The sequence below is a fragment of the Hippopotamus amphibius genome, chromosome 6, assembly GCF_030028045.1.
Source record: "Hippopotamus amphibius kiboko isolate mHipAmp2 chromosome 6, mHipAmp2.hap2, whole genome shotgun sequence".
Classification (NCBI taxonomy): Eukaryota; Metazoa; Chordata; class Mammalia; order Artiodactyla; family Hippopotamidae; genus Hippopotamus; species Hippopotamus amphibius.
In genome coordinates, this window is record NC_080191.1 from 100,873,405 (window position 1) to 100,889,814 (window position 16,410).

The following is a 16,410-nucleotide window of genomic DNA, read 5'->3' on the forward strand; positions in this document are numbered from 1 at the left end:
TGGGGTTGAAGGCAGATTTGGACAGACACACCGCTAGCTTTGGAGAGTATTCAGTTCTGTGTTGGTTAGGACTGACCTCCACATTGTAGGGTATTTAGCATCTAGTGATGTCACCCCATCATTGTGACAGCCCCAGGTGCCCCTACACATTTCCACGTGCCTCTGTTGAAGACCACGTGTGTCCAGTGCAAGGTCAACTTCAGCCCAGGATGTTAAGATAAGTGAAGGAGAAGCAAAAGTTGCTAAATACTCAGGCATGTTCTCACTCTCAGGCCCTGGTGAGCAGGAACCGGCCATGTGGCACATCAGCCAGGCAGCCAGAAATGGTGCAAGCACGAAGACGTAGCACAGAAATGGCATCAGGAAACTCAGGTTCCCACATGTGACTTCTTCTTACATAACCAACACCATGTTAGAATGCTAGTTCTATTCAAGTAGAGAATCCACTTACAATGAAAATAGAAGCCATATCTCACTAGCACCAACCTATCTCCCCCTGTTGAGTGATTTTAGGACCAGCGATTTGTGTGTTGCAGCTGTAGAGCAAGCCTGCCAAGCGCATGGCCAGGCACTTGAAATCGGCAGCTGAAATTGAATGATGCTAAATCTGGTGACTCAGTGACGACTTATCTAAATTTTGTGTGGTTCAATATGTCCCTTTGGAAGTTACATATTTTGAAAAATTGTCTGTGATCAATCCTTTATTTTTGGTCATAACATTATCCATCCTTTATTCAGAGAAAATGAGTTTCTACTCACCCTCACTAAATAAATATTGAGGAAATATTTAAGGAATATCAGTTTGAAATAACATCTAACTATAAGCCTGCCCTGGGGGCCTCCGTGTCTCTGGCCCATGGTGTCACTCTTGGCCAGCCCTCTTACCCGTGGGATGAGGACTGTGCTTCTCGGGGAAACCTTCGCCTGTCCAGTGACTGACATCAGTTTTGGCTCCTGGCTTTGCCTTCTCCCCACTAACAGCATCACATCACTCAGCGCTCGCTTCCCAATCGCCCCACCTCCTTTGCCCCTGTCAGTCCCAGCCCGTGGGAGCCTCAAGGAGCAGGTGGCCATTCTGTGCAGTCTTGAACTCTTTCTGATAACACACTGACCTTGTCCCCTACATAATTCAGTCTCCATGGGCAGTGTTCAGGGCCCAGATTGTATCTCCAATATGCCCAGTGGACAAACCAGATCTCCAGAGACACAACCACAGCCTCATCCACTGACTCTCCCCATCAGTTCCATATCTTATGTCTGTTGTCTGGTTTGTGCATTACTTCGAGCAGGAGGGTTTAGGTGAGAAGGCTTCAAATATGCATGGCTATATAGCATAAAGATGAAAAATCCTAGCTTTTGCAAGCTGCATGAAATTGGGAAAGTTATAGGGTCTCTCTGCCTCCCAGTAAAGGGGATAATAATAGTACCTACCTCACAGCATTGTTATAGGATGAAAAGAGAGTGCCTGTCAGAAGATTTGAACATGTACTTCACAGAAGAAGACAGATGGCAAATACGCACGTGAAAAGATGCTCCACGTCATTAGTTATTAGGAAAACACAAATTAAAACCACCATGAGATACCACTACACACCTGTTAGAATTTTAAAAGTTAAACATATAGCTCTTTCACCCCAGAGAGAAGAAGTATATACCCATACAAATGCTTGTACATGAATATTCCTGGCAGCTTTATTTGTAACAGCCAAACTAGAAACAGTCCATCAATGAAATATTACTCAGAAATAAAAAATAATGAGCCGTTGATGCACAAACAATGACTAAATCTCAAAATAATTTCTTTATATGTCATTGTAGAGGATACAAGCTGATGATGGTGACAGAGAACAGATGAGTCGTTGCTTGGGAACAAGGGCAGGGAGGGGCGAGAGGGAGGATTAGAGGGGACAGGAGGAAACCGTAGGGGGTAATGGGTGCCTTCATGTGGGTGTGTGGGTGATTTCACAAGTATATACACATATCAACACTTACTGAATTGCATGCTTTAAATAGATGTGGTTTATTTTATGTAAATTATACTTCAATAATGCATTTTTTAAAAGTGAGTGCCTGCGACACACCAGGCCGTCCATAAGCATTAATTATGATAAACTTTACTGTTATACTGAAAAGTGTTTTAGATGAAATTCTTTAAAAGAGCATCTCATCAAAAGCAATATTCGTTGATTGATTCTATCATCATCGTATCATAACTCGGCTGCATTTAGTCTTTCTTTCTAGGGATGTGCATGAATAAACATGAATTAAGAAAAGTAATCCAGACTTTGAGGTCGAAAGGCCTGAGATCACTGCCCACTCTGTCATCCAGTACTTTGTACTGACATCTGACCTTGATTTTACTCGTATATAAAGTAGAATAAAGCTGTATCACATGATTGCTATGAGAATCAAATAAAAAATGGGTGTGAGTATGTTCTGCAAACCATAAGCAACACTAGGGTGTCAGTCATTACAGCTGCAGAGGAGTGGAGAGAAGTGTTGACAGTTTTGCATACTGGGTAGCAGAGAGAAAGCAAGATTTTTTAAAACCTTGACCAAAAAAAACAGGAAACAGAAAACAAACAAAAAACCCTCACACAAGAGCAAGTGTTAGAGCCTCCATCTCTTCAATTCTTTACTCTGATATTCCCACATTCAAATTGCCCAGGACACCTTTAAAAATACAGATTTGGGGGATCCCCTACTCTTATTGAATCAGAACCCCGAGTGTCGGGATCAGGAATCTGAGTGTGTGAACTTGCAGGCTCCCAGTTCGTGACCTCTGACTTTTACTATTATTCAAAACAATAATCTCTTAATAACTGAAAAAATATTTGTGCCAATACAGTAAATCTTTGTACCCACACAAGCAGCCAATAACATATACAGTCCTGCCCGTCCCCCTCCCCCCAAAGGAGCATTTTAAAGAATATAAAATTCAACTCAAAGAGAAGCTGAGTCTTCATGGGAGGAGTCAAGTAACATCGGTCTGAACGGTAGCGTGTTGTCAAATGTGTATCAGCAGCGGATTGGGGTTCAGTTTTCTGTCTCTTGCACAGAGACGTAAAAGGACCCTGTTCTCCTCCCCACAACCTGGGCCGTCTGTCCCACTAGGAATAGCGGGTGGTGTTCCTTACAGGGTCACCGTCTCTCACACAGGGCCCTGCACAGGAAGGGGCGGGGCCAGGGGCCGAGCCCTGCCCTCAAGCGTGTATGGAATTTCCTTTGCTGGATGACATGCACACGCATGATACAGTCAAAAATGCTTCCCTCGTTTCACTGGGAAACGTTCCTTGTGCTGTAATGAAAGCGGGGAGATGTCTTTCACAGTTTGTGCTAATGAATGACTCTTGGGAAGTACCCAGTAAACTGTCGACTGAAAAAAATTGCTCAACATAAAAGTTGACATTCTGAGGACGTTCTGAGCACTTCAAGCCTAGGAGACAGCACCTCAAATAACTCTGGGAGACCGCTCCCAAGAAGCGAGGCGGGGGAGCCAAGATATACGGGAGATTTTGCAACAAAGACCACATAGTGGGAACATCAAAAGATTACTGTTAATTAAAGAAAACCAGACATCTCAAGTTAATAAAATTTAGTTCTTATCTATGTATGGGAAGATGCAAACGTCTGGGCTCACTGAAATCATTCCTTTGATATGCACCTCAGCTACCTGGGGCCAGTATCCAGTTTCTGTCCATCCTGAGTCCCCTCAGGGTGCCCTGTGGGGTGGCTGCCGTGATGAGGGCTTGGCAGTGGCGGCCCATTTGTCTCCATCCTGAGTTGCCTCGGAGCTCACCGTCAGGGTGGCTCGCATGTGATGGCTTGGTGGCTGCAACATCCTTTGTTAACTGATGTGGCAGGCAGCGTTTTTCCTTCACAAAATGATGTTTCTATTTGCAAGCTGACAGTACATGTAGGCTCCAATCAACCTGTGAAATATGAGCAATGGATATCTCCCGTTGGGAGAGACTGTAGGATCTTGGGTTGTCTGTAACGTGGTCCTCTAAGGCTTTGCAGGATATAAATGGTGTTGAGTATTCTTCCTTGGGACAGACGTGGAAGCTAAGAACTTCAGTGGTGGGAGTACGAGCGGAAAGTAGATGGTATACCCAGAGTTTCACTGGAAGGGCTGACCTCTTCACACAAGGGCTCTGCGTGGCACGGGCGTGGGAGTGGGCTGGGGCAAGGGAGCCCGTGAAGGATGGCATGGCAGCAGCAGACAGCCATCACCCCTCCTCGGTCTGAGGGGCAGGACCTGTCACCGGAGCCTGGCGGCCGCTCCCTCTGTAGACAGGAGTTGCTGGCAGACTGTGTGTGTCGAGTCTCGGAGACACTGCCCGTGTCCTTCGGATCTCCTGCTGAGTCCCCCCTCCTCTGCCTCCAGCCAGAGCCCAGAGGTCAGGGGAGCCCAGGAATGTCAGTGCACAGAGGTCAGCGCCCAGGGGCACAGAGTGGGGGGAAAGTAGGGGAGGCGTGGAGGGTGAAATCACAGAAGGGCTCCCAGAGTGGTAGAGCATGAAGGCACATTTCGTCCTCTCATCCTCTAGCGCTCAGGGGTTGATGAGGAAACTGAGGCCAGGGGACTGAAACGACTGAGTCAACACGTGCAAACCCAGCAAAAGGCACCCTTGAGACCCGAGCCAGCTATTCACACCCCTTCTCATGCCTTTGCCTCCAGTGTGCTGGATTCATGAACTATGACACTCAGACTAGAGTAGGGTTGGCTAAAGTGGGGCCTCTACATGGTCATTTGCCCTGACTGTGCCCCTCAGACATCAGGAACTGAAGACAGGTTTCTTTCCCCCTGAGCCCAAACGTGCCCTCAGCCACTTTCTCATCCGGAGGCTCCAGGCGGCCCCTAACAGTGAATCCATCTTGTAGCCGGGTTACTTAGCAATACAAGTGCTCTAAACCCTGAAATACAAAGCTCAGATTTTCCTATGAGTTTCCTCCTTGAAACTCGGCTTATTCTCTGAAGGTGCATCCTTGAAGACGTCCAGACTGCTCGCCCGGGTGACGTGCTGGAGGGCGCTGGCAGTCTGGAAGGAGCGGAAGCGCCGTAAGATGAATCCTCCTGAAGGACAGTGTGATGAAGCCCCAAGTCCTGACGGGCTCTCTGTCTCTTCTGCAGGTTGACAGAACAGAGGTGATTCGCACCTGCATCAACCCCGTGTACTCAAAGCTGTTCACCGTGGACTTTTACTTCGAGGAGGTGCAGCGCCTGCGGTTTGAGGTCCACGACATCAGCAGCAATCACAACGGGCTGAAGGAGGCCGACTTCCTGGGCGGCATGGAGTGTACGCTTGGCCAGGTGGGCCCACGATGCCCTTCCTCCCTTTCTGCCTCCTTTGGTCCTCTCTCCTCTCATTCAGTCCCTGCTTGCTTCCTCCCGTTGATTGTGTCTCCTGTAACGTGTCGCGTTCCGTGACGTTCTACGCGCTGCTGTGGCCGTTATATTCAGTGTTATACTCACATCTCGGTGACGCTGCAGTAGGTCAGGTGTTCCTTATTTTGCAATGTTAATCATTTTTGCTCCCTGAATTCCTTCACTCTGTCAGTCCTTTATTTAACAACCATTCGTGGAGCGCCTGCTCCGGCTGTGTGTCTGCTGTAGCCGTCTCCTGACACATCATAACCTTCCATCTCCCAACTCAGCTCTGGGAACCGCCTCACAGGGGGTACCACTCAGTCACATGTACCCCAAGCCTCTGGTGCCAAAAATAGCCCAAGAGAGGGCTAAATAGATATTTGGTGAATGAATAAACGCTTTACATAATCCTCACAACAGTGGTGGGAAATAAACACCCTGATTACATCCATGTGTCGGCGAGAAACCAAGACTCCAAGACGAAAGCGACTTGCCTGAGGCCCCGCACTAACAAGGGGCAGAGGTACAGCCAGTGAGCTTCACTCCAACATCTTGCCTTTGTAACACTTTCCTGTTCCCTTCTCTTCCTGCTGTTCCCAGACTTGAGTAGGTGCTGAGAGACCTAAGTGAAGAAATAGTCCCTGTGCCAGGACCAGCTGGAGAAGACACAGTGTGTGCCCCTCACATAGGGCTGTGCGTGACATCCTCTAAGCCCTCCTGCCACCACGTAGCCTGGGCTCTGTGCAGAGGGTCGTGGGATGCAGAGAAGGGAGAGCTTTCTGCTGGGGAGAATCAGAGAAGCATGGTGGAACCAAACTGTGAAAAAGCATGGTCCGGGCACTGTAGAACAAGGAGGAGGGAGGCCTTTCAAGTGAAAAAGCAGCGTAAACAAGGCACAGAGGTCGGAGCGCCCGTGCAGGGCGGGCTGAGGAGCAGGAGCACCAGCCCGTCTTAATCAGGGTCAGATGCTGACTTACTGGGAAACCAGTGCCGCTTAAAATTCAGAGCCCCTCCCTTGTGTGGGCCCTTCCAAAGCTCACGTGTTTATTTGTAGTTCTGTACGTTTTTCACAAAGAAGGATTCCCAAATTATATAAGCCTCAAGCCTCACAAAACCATGAATCCCGTGCAGAGGTGAGGTTCTCTTTTCAGGTTTAGTAAGAAAGAGCCTGCCTGGCAGAGATGGCAAGCACGCATGTTTGTTTGTTTTCACCCCGCCTCTCGCCACGTGTCGCGAGGAAATTTCTCCCATGTGAGCACTGACAAAATAGACAAGCCCTCAGTTACCCTTTTCCAGCAAATACAGGGATTGATTTCATAGGATTGTTCCTTGTTCCATCAGTTAAAAGCCAAAAGCCTACTGTGGAAATATAGCTGAGGGGAAGCAGATGAAGAACCCAGAATGTTCTCCGTCATATATTATAGGATGGTCGTTGTGTATCTCTCTCATGACTTTTGGAAAGAGTCGAGAGCAGATAGTTCTAGCGTCTTTTTTATCCAGAGCTTTCACAATTTGGTCTGTGTGAATGACCCTCCACCTTACATCCTCCCGCATCCAGCTGCTCCCTGACCCTCTTCTTTGTGCCAGGCAGTGGGCCAGGAGCCATCAATGGAGTGAGAGGCCGGAAACATTGTCCTTGCCCCCAAGCAGCACACAGTCTAGTTGGGGATAAACATGTGAAACAAATACTTGCACAAACAATGAAGTAAATCACAGCCATTCTTAGAGAGAAGTACAGAGGAGGAGAGCAGACATCGAGAGGATGTCATCGGGTGGACAAGAGCTCGAACGAGGCTTCCAGAGGGAAGTGACATTCCCACTGAGCCTGGAAGGGGGCGTGAGCGTGAGCGGGGAGAGGAAACACATGCTGAGCAGATGGGAACGCTGGGTTCGGAGTCTCTGGGTTCAGGAAGCAGTTTGGCATATGGTGCAGAAAATGTTCGTTTGGATTTCCCAAGAAGCTGAGTCTGAGACAGGAAGTCAAAGCAAGTGAAGGAAGCATCACAGTGGAGTGGGGAAGAGAGGCAGGAAGAGGAGGGCGGCCTGGGAGAGGGTGTTGTCTGGCCAGCTACGGCCACGGGCAGCTAGAATGGAACTGGGCTACGACATTCTGGAAACCAGTACAGAGCAAACACTACAGGGTGATCCCCCCCATACATCAGTCATCGAGGGCTGTTCCCAGCGTGGAAACATTAATCCCTCAGCGTTTATGGCTTATTGCATGGGTGGGAAATCCGGCTGCAAAGACCGGAAGACGTCTTCAAGCAAAGAAACACAAGTGCTGGTGCTGAAAAGTCAGTGCCGTGCACTGTGGTCACACGCCTGGGGATGAGAACAGGTCACCTATGACATCTGCTGTATAGACTCTGGCTGTCACCCCCTCACTAGCTAGTCTCCTCCCTCTTTCAGCTGTCAGACCCTGACCATCTTCAGACCCTTTTCCACCCTGTGGCCACGTAGAAAACAGCTCTATCCCTAGCTCAAAAGTGAATCCTGAGGAATCTCAGCCAATCGTACAAATCCTATCCCCCTTTGCCAGATACTGGTTTAGGGGTGGGCTTGTGGGCAGTTCTAACCAAGACGTAGGAATTTTCTTGGAAAGGTTTTCTAGCCTTAAAGGAAGATTTTATAATAATCTTTTTTAATAATCTTCACCTTAAAAAAAGAATCTTCACAGGAAGTTTCCTGGAACCACTGCAGTTGTCTTGCAGGAGGCTGCGGATGGGAGCAGCCCTTGGGGAGGTCAGAGCCAGGAGATATGGCAAGACCAGCCTGACATCCCGCACCTGGAGCCCACCTACCTGTGGATGCCTCATTAGGAGGAAATAAGGTGTCCTGCCATCAAAGCCCTTTGGGGTGAGGTTCCTGTTACTCAAGTGAAAAGCATCAGGGCTGATATGGAGTAAATGAGGAACTGAGAGATGGCCAGAGGGCCTGGAGTGGGGGATACAGAGAAACTGAGGGGTGCATTGGTGTAATCTTCTTAATCTCCCTAGATGAGGAATATGTAGACGAGAGCACTGAGGATGAATTACCAATAGTCCTTCCTAAGTATATTTTGATGTTTTTGAAAGGGCTTTCAAACTGATCATTTCACCTGGCTTCTTTAAAAACTTTACTTTATTGAAATATAGTTGATTTACAATGTTGTGTTAATTTCTGCTATACCGCAAAATGACTCAGTTATTCATATATACATTCTTTTTCATATTCTTTTCCATTATAGTTTATCACAGGATATTGAATATAGTTCCCTGTGACATACAGTACAACCTTGTTGTATATCCTTCTTACATATGCTAGTTTGCATCTGTTAATTTCAAACTCCCATTTCACTTGACTCTCTCGGCAACACTGGGAGGACAGGTGTCATTATCCACATTTTGTACTTGAGAAAACTGAGAATCAGAAAGATTCAGTGCCTTGACAGAGCCAAGATCAGAAGTCAAAAGTTCTTGATCTTTAATTCAGAGCTCTTTCTTCTGCCATAATTTAGGAAAAGATAATGTAGGGAGGCTGCCTATTGTGAGAAATTTTTTGACATTGTGGCTTAGAAGGAAAAAAAAAAGACATGAGCAGCAAGTCAGCTGTGCTTCCTGAGCCAGACTACCCGCCCCTGGCGACTTGCTGGCCTTACTGGGTGTCCTGTACCTCCTCAAACAACCACCCTCTCATAGTGTCGGCCATGTGGGTGCTGCCATCGACCTTTCCCGCACTTTAGGGCACCACTCATTGGCTTACATCAATCAGAAAGTCTCAATTTTGTGGCAACACTGATTGAAGGGAAGGTGTGTAAGTAATTGGGCATAATGAGATGTAAATATATGTTTGCTGGAGACTTCTGGGAAAGAAAAGGTAGGGCTGTGAGGTGGAAATGGACCCTTGGAGAGGAGAATGTGGAGCTACTGGGGAAAAAGAGAGAAACTAAGTGATGTTCTTTGCACCCTAGATAGAGTCTCGTCTGAAGCCAGCTTGCCCTGGGGATTTCGGCCAACAGCTTCCCTTTGGACTTCCTTGGTGGTCCAACAGTATCTTGCAGTGCAGGGGATGCCAGTTTGATCCCTGGTTGGGGAACTAAGATCCCACATGCTGCGGGGCAACTAAGCCTGCATGCTGCCACTAGAGAGGAGCCTGTGCACTGCAACAAAAGATCCCACGGGCCACAACTAAGACCTGACACAGCCAAAAATTAATTAATTAATTAATTAACGTTAAAAAAACAGCTTCCCTTTGCTGTTTGAACCACTGTAGGCTAATTCTTTTTGCCGAGTCTAACTCACTGAATCATACTGCATAGAACCCCTTTCCCAGACCATAGTGACTTTAAACTCCAAGCTCCTGTAACCCACCTCCATTTCATTCATGCAACTCAGTCTACATTGCCTTGAGAAGTTCCTTTTTATCAGTTCATTAAAATAATTTCCCTCTATAATTAGCACTTATTTTTATATTTATCTGGTCCCCAGATTACAAGCTTCTGAAGCCAGGGGCCACATTCAGCACTTCTTTGTGTGTAAGGCAACATCATGCTTTGCATATCACATGTGCTGAAGTCAAATTTATTGATCAGTTAATTTTGAAAATTTCAGATCGGTATGAAATTTTATTTTGACATGATAAGTTTCATTCTTTCATTTATTCAGTTTTTTAATAAGCATTTAGCAAGTGCCCCGGGTATACCAAATACTGTGCTAGGTGCTAGAGGCACAAAGATTAAAAAGACAGGGGCCCTGCTCCAGAAGAGCTGGGAGAGCCAGACCAGTAAATAAATCATCAAAACGTATATTGCTAAGAGCTATAATGAGTTGTGTTCCAAGGGCTGTGGTGGAGAGACTTGCCTCTGTCTCATAAGAAAGGTGTCTCACTCTGGTCCTGAATCTCAAAGAGTGAGTAGGGATTCACCAGCAGAAAAAAGAAATATGGACTCTCTGGGCAAAATGACCCGTTCACATCAAGGCACAGCAGTGTGAGAATGATAGAGAACACTAAGCGACCCGGCATGGGGGACGGGCAAGTGAGCTGGGAAAGGGATAGAGGAGGCTGGGGTGGGGGCGGGGGTAACCGTGTGCTTTACTAGCCTTTTGCTAGAGTTTGGAGAGCTCGGACTCGATGCATGAAAGGCCCTTTAACAAGGGGAGGGCCAAGACTGGTTCTGTGTATTAGAAAGATCACTTTGGCTTTCCTGTAAATCAGGGGTCCCCAACCCCTGTTAGGAACAGACCACACAGCAGGAGGTGAGTGGTGGGCGAGGGGGCAAAGCTTCATCTGTGTTTACAGCCGCTCCCCATCGCTCACACTACGCCTGAGCTCTGCCTGCTGCCAGACCAGCTGTGGCATTAGATTCTCATAGGAGCGCGAACCCTACTGTGACCTGCGCATGCGAGGGGTCTAGGCTGCACACTCCCTATGAGAATCTAACGCCTGATGATCTGAGGTGGAGCTGAGGTGGTGATACCAGTGCTGGGGAGCGGCTGCAAATACAGATCACCATTAGAGAGAGGTCTGACTGCACAGAGACCACAATACATCAGCTGCTTGCAGACTCATCAAAACCCTATCAGTGAGCAGCAAGTGACCGTTAAGCTGCATCTGGTGGCAGCCTTTATAGTGGTGAGTGAGTTGATGTGCTTCAGTTGTACAGCTGCATCTGGTGGCTTTATCGGAACCAACACTTACTCTAGTCCACGTGTGGCCCGCCTATTATTTTATTTACCACTTATGTCCACACCTTTTTGCCGCACTGTGCTCTTGTCTCAGTCACAGTTTTGGTAAGCCCACAAGCTAACCCTAGCCAAAATGAGTAAAAAAACAAACATCACTGGAGAGCTTCTTTGAAAATGGGGAAAGACCCAATGATGAGACAGCAGAAGACCCTAAGACTGTCAACAAAAGAAAGCTGCATTTGAAAGAAAATACCGAGTCCTACTTAAATTATGGGTTCATTGCAGCAGGTGATTCACCTTCTCCAACCTGCTCTGTGTAGTATGTGGCAACTGGCTCTCCAGCGAAGCCATGAAACCTTCAAAACTGCTCACCTGTCTCAGCTTTCAGGAGAGTTTGAGCATTGCTTCCCAACCACAAAAGACCCCTGAACTGGGAAGGAATGGATCCACCACCCATTTGTGAATAAGCCAGGTGGACTTTGTCCATGCTAGAAGATCAGCTGCTTAAGACCGTAAATGACAGTGGCCTTAAAAGTATGTTTGACTTCAAATACCCATACATTGTGGATTGAAATCAAGGCGGAATATCCTGAGATTGCCACAAAAGCACTGCAAAGCCTGCTTCCATGTCCCACATCGTATCTTTATGAAGCAGGGTTTTCTGCAGTGACAGCAACCAAAACAAGATTACGGAGTAGACTGGACACAAGCAACACACTTCAGGTGTCACTGTCTTCCATCACCCCCAGATGGGACCATCTAGTTGCAGGAAAACAAGGTCGGGGCTCCCACTGATGCTGCATTATGGTGAGTTGTATAATTATTTCATTATATAGTACAATGTAGTAATAACAGAAATCAAGTGCACAGTAAATGTAATGGGCTTGAATCATCCTGAAACCAGCACCTCCTACCCACCCCCCCCCAACCAATCCAGTCCGTAGAAAAGTTGTCTTCCATGAAACCAGTCCCTGGTGCCAAAAAGGTTGGGGACCACTGTTGTAAATGGTGGATGGGAGAGGATGGATGTGGAGACAGGGAAACCAGTTAGGAGGCTGTTAAAATAATAGGAAAGAGTTGAGGAAGGCAGTGGTGGTGAAAACTGAGAAGAGGAGACGCAGAGGGGAGTTTGTCCAAGAGCACAACCAACAAGTCTTAGAGCCTGGGTGGGGGATGCGCGGTCTGCTGGCATCTGGCTTTGGTTACTGGAGGAGCGACTTGGCTGTCTTTGAGGGGAACTGGATTAAGGAGTGGGATAGGAAGTAGGATGCAATGCTGACACCTTAAGCTCAGGATGTCTGTGAAGAGGCCAGAGGAGATTGCCACGTAGTGGCTTGACCGCATGGATCTGAAGATGACACAGATTTGGGAGCTGACTCCCTATAGATGGTAGTTGGGAACAGGAAAGTGATGGGGTCTCTCAAAGAGGCTGTTTTATTTTTAATTTTGGAAGAAAATTCATTGAACATGCCATATATGAACACCTCATAAAGGGTTTTTTTAAAAAACCATTGAGTATGTAAGGGCATTTCCTTTTTTTTAGGTGAAAGTGTGAACTTGATGTCTTAAAGTCAAAATCCTTTTCTATGTGTAGAGTAACACAACAGACAAATGCATTTGCCATGAGAGCCCTGTGAGGGTGAGCAGACCTCCTTCACTCTTCATAGTTTGATAAGTTGTGACCCTTTGGTGAGGACGGCAGTTTTTCTCGTTTTTTTCAAATTGTTCTCTCTAGTGTGATCAAGCAAAAATAAAATTTTTTTTAAAATTAAGTAACCATCAATATTTTCCTTCTTCATGACTTCACCAGTGAGAGAGGATTCATTTTCCTTGCACTGTTCAGTTGGGCAGGGGATGGTGGACGTGGGAGCTAGAGGAATGGTGTGGTTGGGGTTCGAGGTGCCGTTTCATGATACTACACCATGGAGCTTAGTGGATTAGGATCAGATCTCAGCTCAGCCGTGCTCAGGTGTATTTCCAGAGGCAACTTCCTGCACCCTATTGAACCTGTCTCTTCGTTTGCAAAATGGATATAATAATAGTGCTGACCTCAAGAAATAGTCCGAGGATCAAGTGAGAAATACATACGAGGTGCTTAGCTTAGCAGAGTCCCTGGCACAGAAAGAGCACTCAGGGTCTGGAACCTGTTGTTAAGGAGATGCCACTGTAGGTACTCCTAAGGACCAACATTGTTTCAGGAATGAATGTGGGAGGAAAAAGGGTGAAAACGTTATGATAGAACCCATGTCCTGGGCAATTAGTAAAACTGAACTTGTAACTTTGCCTTAGGTTTATTGCACACTTTATATAGTCAAAGATTCAGTGTGTGTGTAATATTTACTCTTATTGGGCTATTTTTAGTAAAAATGGTTCCAAGTAAGATCTCTGAAATAATTCAGGACAGATGTTCCCATCTTTATCTTTATCTGAAGCCCCAAAGGAAAGATAAAATGACTTCCTGAAACCCATCCAGAAAGTCACACATTCAGAGCCTCTCTCCTCAAGGCTGTCTACAGGTACTTGCTCTACGCATCTGAGCTTGTCACCTTCTCATTCTGCCATGTGAACCAGCAGGACTCATGGCCTTTTGGAGGTGAAAATAGCAGCCCTCAGCATGCTAGAGACTGTCATTGGCCATGACGTTGGGTACCAGCACAGCAAGTGACTTAGCACTGAGCGGTGGTGCCAGATGAAGGTTCACATCCTCCAAGAGCACTTGAGGCAGAACTGTGTGTTCTCGGCAGATGGACAAGGGGGGCGTGTCACAGAGAAGCAGGGTGCTCAGAAAGCTGTGTGTACCTTCTGGGTGAGTGTGGAGACCATCCTTGGATTTCTGTGGGCTGAAAGAAGGCCGAACCCCACTCCTGCTGCACCCAACAGAGGGCATGCCAGGAAGACACACGACCCCCCTCTGTCTGGAACAGCAAGCCGACCTTCTTTAATGTGATGCCTTCATTTTCTGTCACTGCTTATTAACTCGTTTATTCATCCCCATATTTTTCCACTCTGTCATGCACCAATACAGTGGACAGTGAGTCAGAAATAATAAAAATAATAAATATAGCAGCTACCTTTCTCAAGGCACTTTTATCTACCAGCCACTGGGCTGGACACTCGCTAGACCTCAACTCATTTAATCAGGACAGCATCCCTGCAAGGTAGGCACTTCCACTCTATTTCCATTGGAGGAAACTGAGACTGAATAGAGCTAGGTGGCTTCTTCAAGGTCATGTAGCTGGTGAGGGGTCGAGCTGGAACTTGAACACAGATCTGTTTGGCTCCTAAGCCTCTCATGATCTCTTCCATTTACTCTAATAGCTTAACACTGATTCTTGTAAATTATGATGTAGCAGCTATTAATGCAAATCCAGATTGGAGTCTACCTTGCTAGGTTTTTTGTGGGGTTTTTTTAAAGTTTGTCCTGTACACAGCTGATAGAGGCAACATAGGAATCCTCTGGGGAAGAAAAATAGCTTTGGTTATCTCTCCTCAAGGTTTACACACTGAATTCACTTTAAAAGTAACACAGCTTCTTAAATAGTATGTTAACCTCCCAAAACAAGAACCTTACAAATTCAGCACCCAGAAGATGTCCCTCCTGGTCTTTTCACCCTCAACCCATTATCCAAATTCAGTGGTTGCCCTGGGTTTCATCATTGCTTTCCTTGTAGGCGTGTTCTCTCCTCCATGGCTTGAGGACAGTCCCACGGTGTGAAGTCCTCTCCTCACTGTCATGTGGCTGCTCTTTAGTGTATTTCTTCCCCCGAAGGTCAGAGGATATCTGTTAAAACCAAGAACCTCCTGCTTCCTGTCATCATAGGTGAGCAGGGAAATCGTGAAGCCCTCGAAGGAGTCCGAGACTCTCTGGGAGCCCTGAGTCTCATTCACGAGAGAAGAATCACGTGCCGTCTTCCCACAGAGCAGGGGTTCTCAAACTTGAACTTATCAGAGCCACGTGGCGCTTATTAAAACGTGGAGGATGCCCCCCCCCCCAGAGTTTCTGACTCAGAAGATGTAGCGAGAACACAGGTCATTCACCTGTCTGAGTTTCCAGGTGGCACAGATGCTGCTGGTGACACTTTGAGGACCACTGTCCCAGAGTCCTGGGGGAGGGATGCTAACGAATCTTGGACTGGTTATCACTAGTTTTAATATGAAAAAGACTAACGTTTGGGGTAATTATCTAGAGAAATTAAGGAGGACAAAAAAAACACCTGGAGAGCAGGAAAAAAAAATGCTTCCTAACGTTCACAGTCCCACAAAGGACCATGCACACGGCTTTGAGTTTATATTCTCAGTGAGGATCTTGATTTCCAAAGTGTTTCTCCCCTCCACTCAATGTAGTTGAATGCACCTGTTATCTGGACTGTTGGTTCTTCTCCTGACACAAGTGAACATCAGGTTGAGATAAGCCACAGTGACCCCGAGAGGACTGCAGACCACAAGCTGTCAGTGATCCGCGTGCATTTGGCCCCGGGCTGGGATGGACCTGATCAGTGGGCACTGGGGATTGAAGGTGCAGAGGGTGCTACCCAAACTCAATGTGAAGCCCACAGTGAGATTCCCAAGGTGGGTGTTCTGTTGCAAAACATCCAGTATCCTCGTGGCATAAAACTGATGGCCCAAGAAGTCAAATTTACACATTACAGCAGGCAACTCATTTTCTTCCTGCTGCTCATGTGAAAAGCTTTCCCTAGCTTTGCAGAATTACTGCAGGCAGAAGCCACATGAGTGATGAATGGTGTCATCAATAAATGTCATCATCTCGGCCCCCATGGGCCAGCTGAGAAATCCTGGGAAGCAGTGCTGCTTCCAGGCTGACTGTTCTGCTCATAGGCAGGTGGGATTCACACAGGGCAGTTGTGGGTGAGCACACCTCGGGTCTCCAAGGAGAAGAAAATTAATTCTTGCCTCTTTCTTTCCTATCTTTGTCCGGCAAGTAATCTTCTTACATTTGGATGCTAGGGAAATCCTTCTGCTTCCTCTAGAGTCTCTTTTATCCCTTTAAATCTCCTCTACTGTGTCCCAGACTAGTGTCATGAGCCCTGGGACCTGGATCTGCCACCAAGTCCCCGTGGGATCTCCGTGATGTAGTGACCTCATCTGTAGAGGGAAGGTTTTGTATTGATTGATCTCCAGGTTCCTTCCAGTTCTAACAGTCAACAGTTCTCACTCATCCCTTTCCTTCCTCTTGCCTCTGAAAGTAAAGCATCTCCCTCTGCATCCACATCCCTCTGCAGGATGCTCTCTGCCCACCTCCCCTCAGCTGCCCCACCCCCACCCCTTCTCTTCTCATCCAGGACTGAGCCTGCCAATCATAGATGTCATTCAGCCACAGATTGTACCTCTATTTTTAGTTTTTTGAGGATTCTCCAT

General features: G+C 47.0%; 1 protein-coding gene across 1 annotated transcript in view; it reads left to right on the plus strand.

Moving 5' to 3' along the window:
• The window catches only part of CPNE4 (copine 4), a 546,940-nt gene that overhangs the window by 378,330 nt on the left and 152,200 nt on the right, over positions 1–16,410 (plus strand). Inside the window, exon 3 of the mRNA XM_057739418.1 lies at positions 5,135–5,314. Coding sequence (XP_057595401.1) covers positions 5,135–5,314 — 180 coding nt within the window. The remainder of the gene's footprint in view (positions 1–5,134; positions 5,315–16,410) is intronic.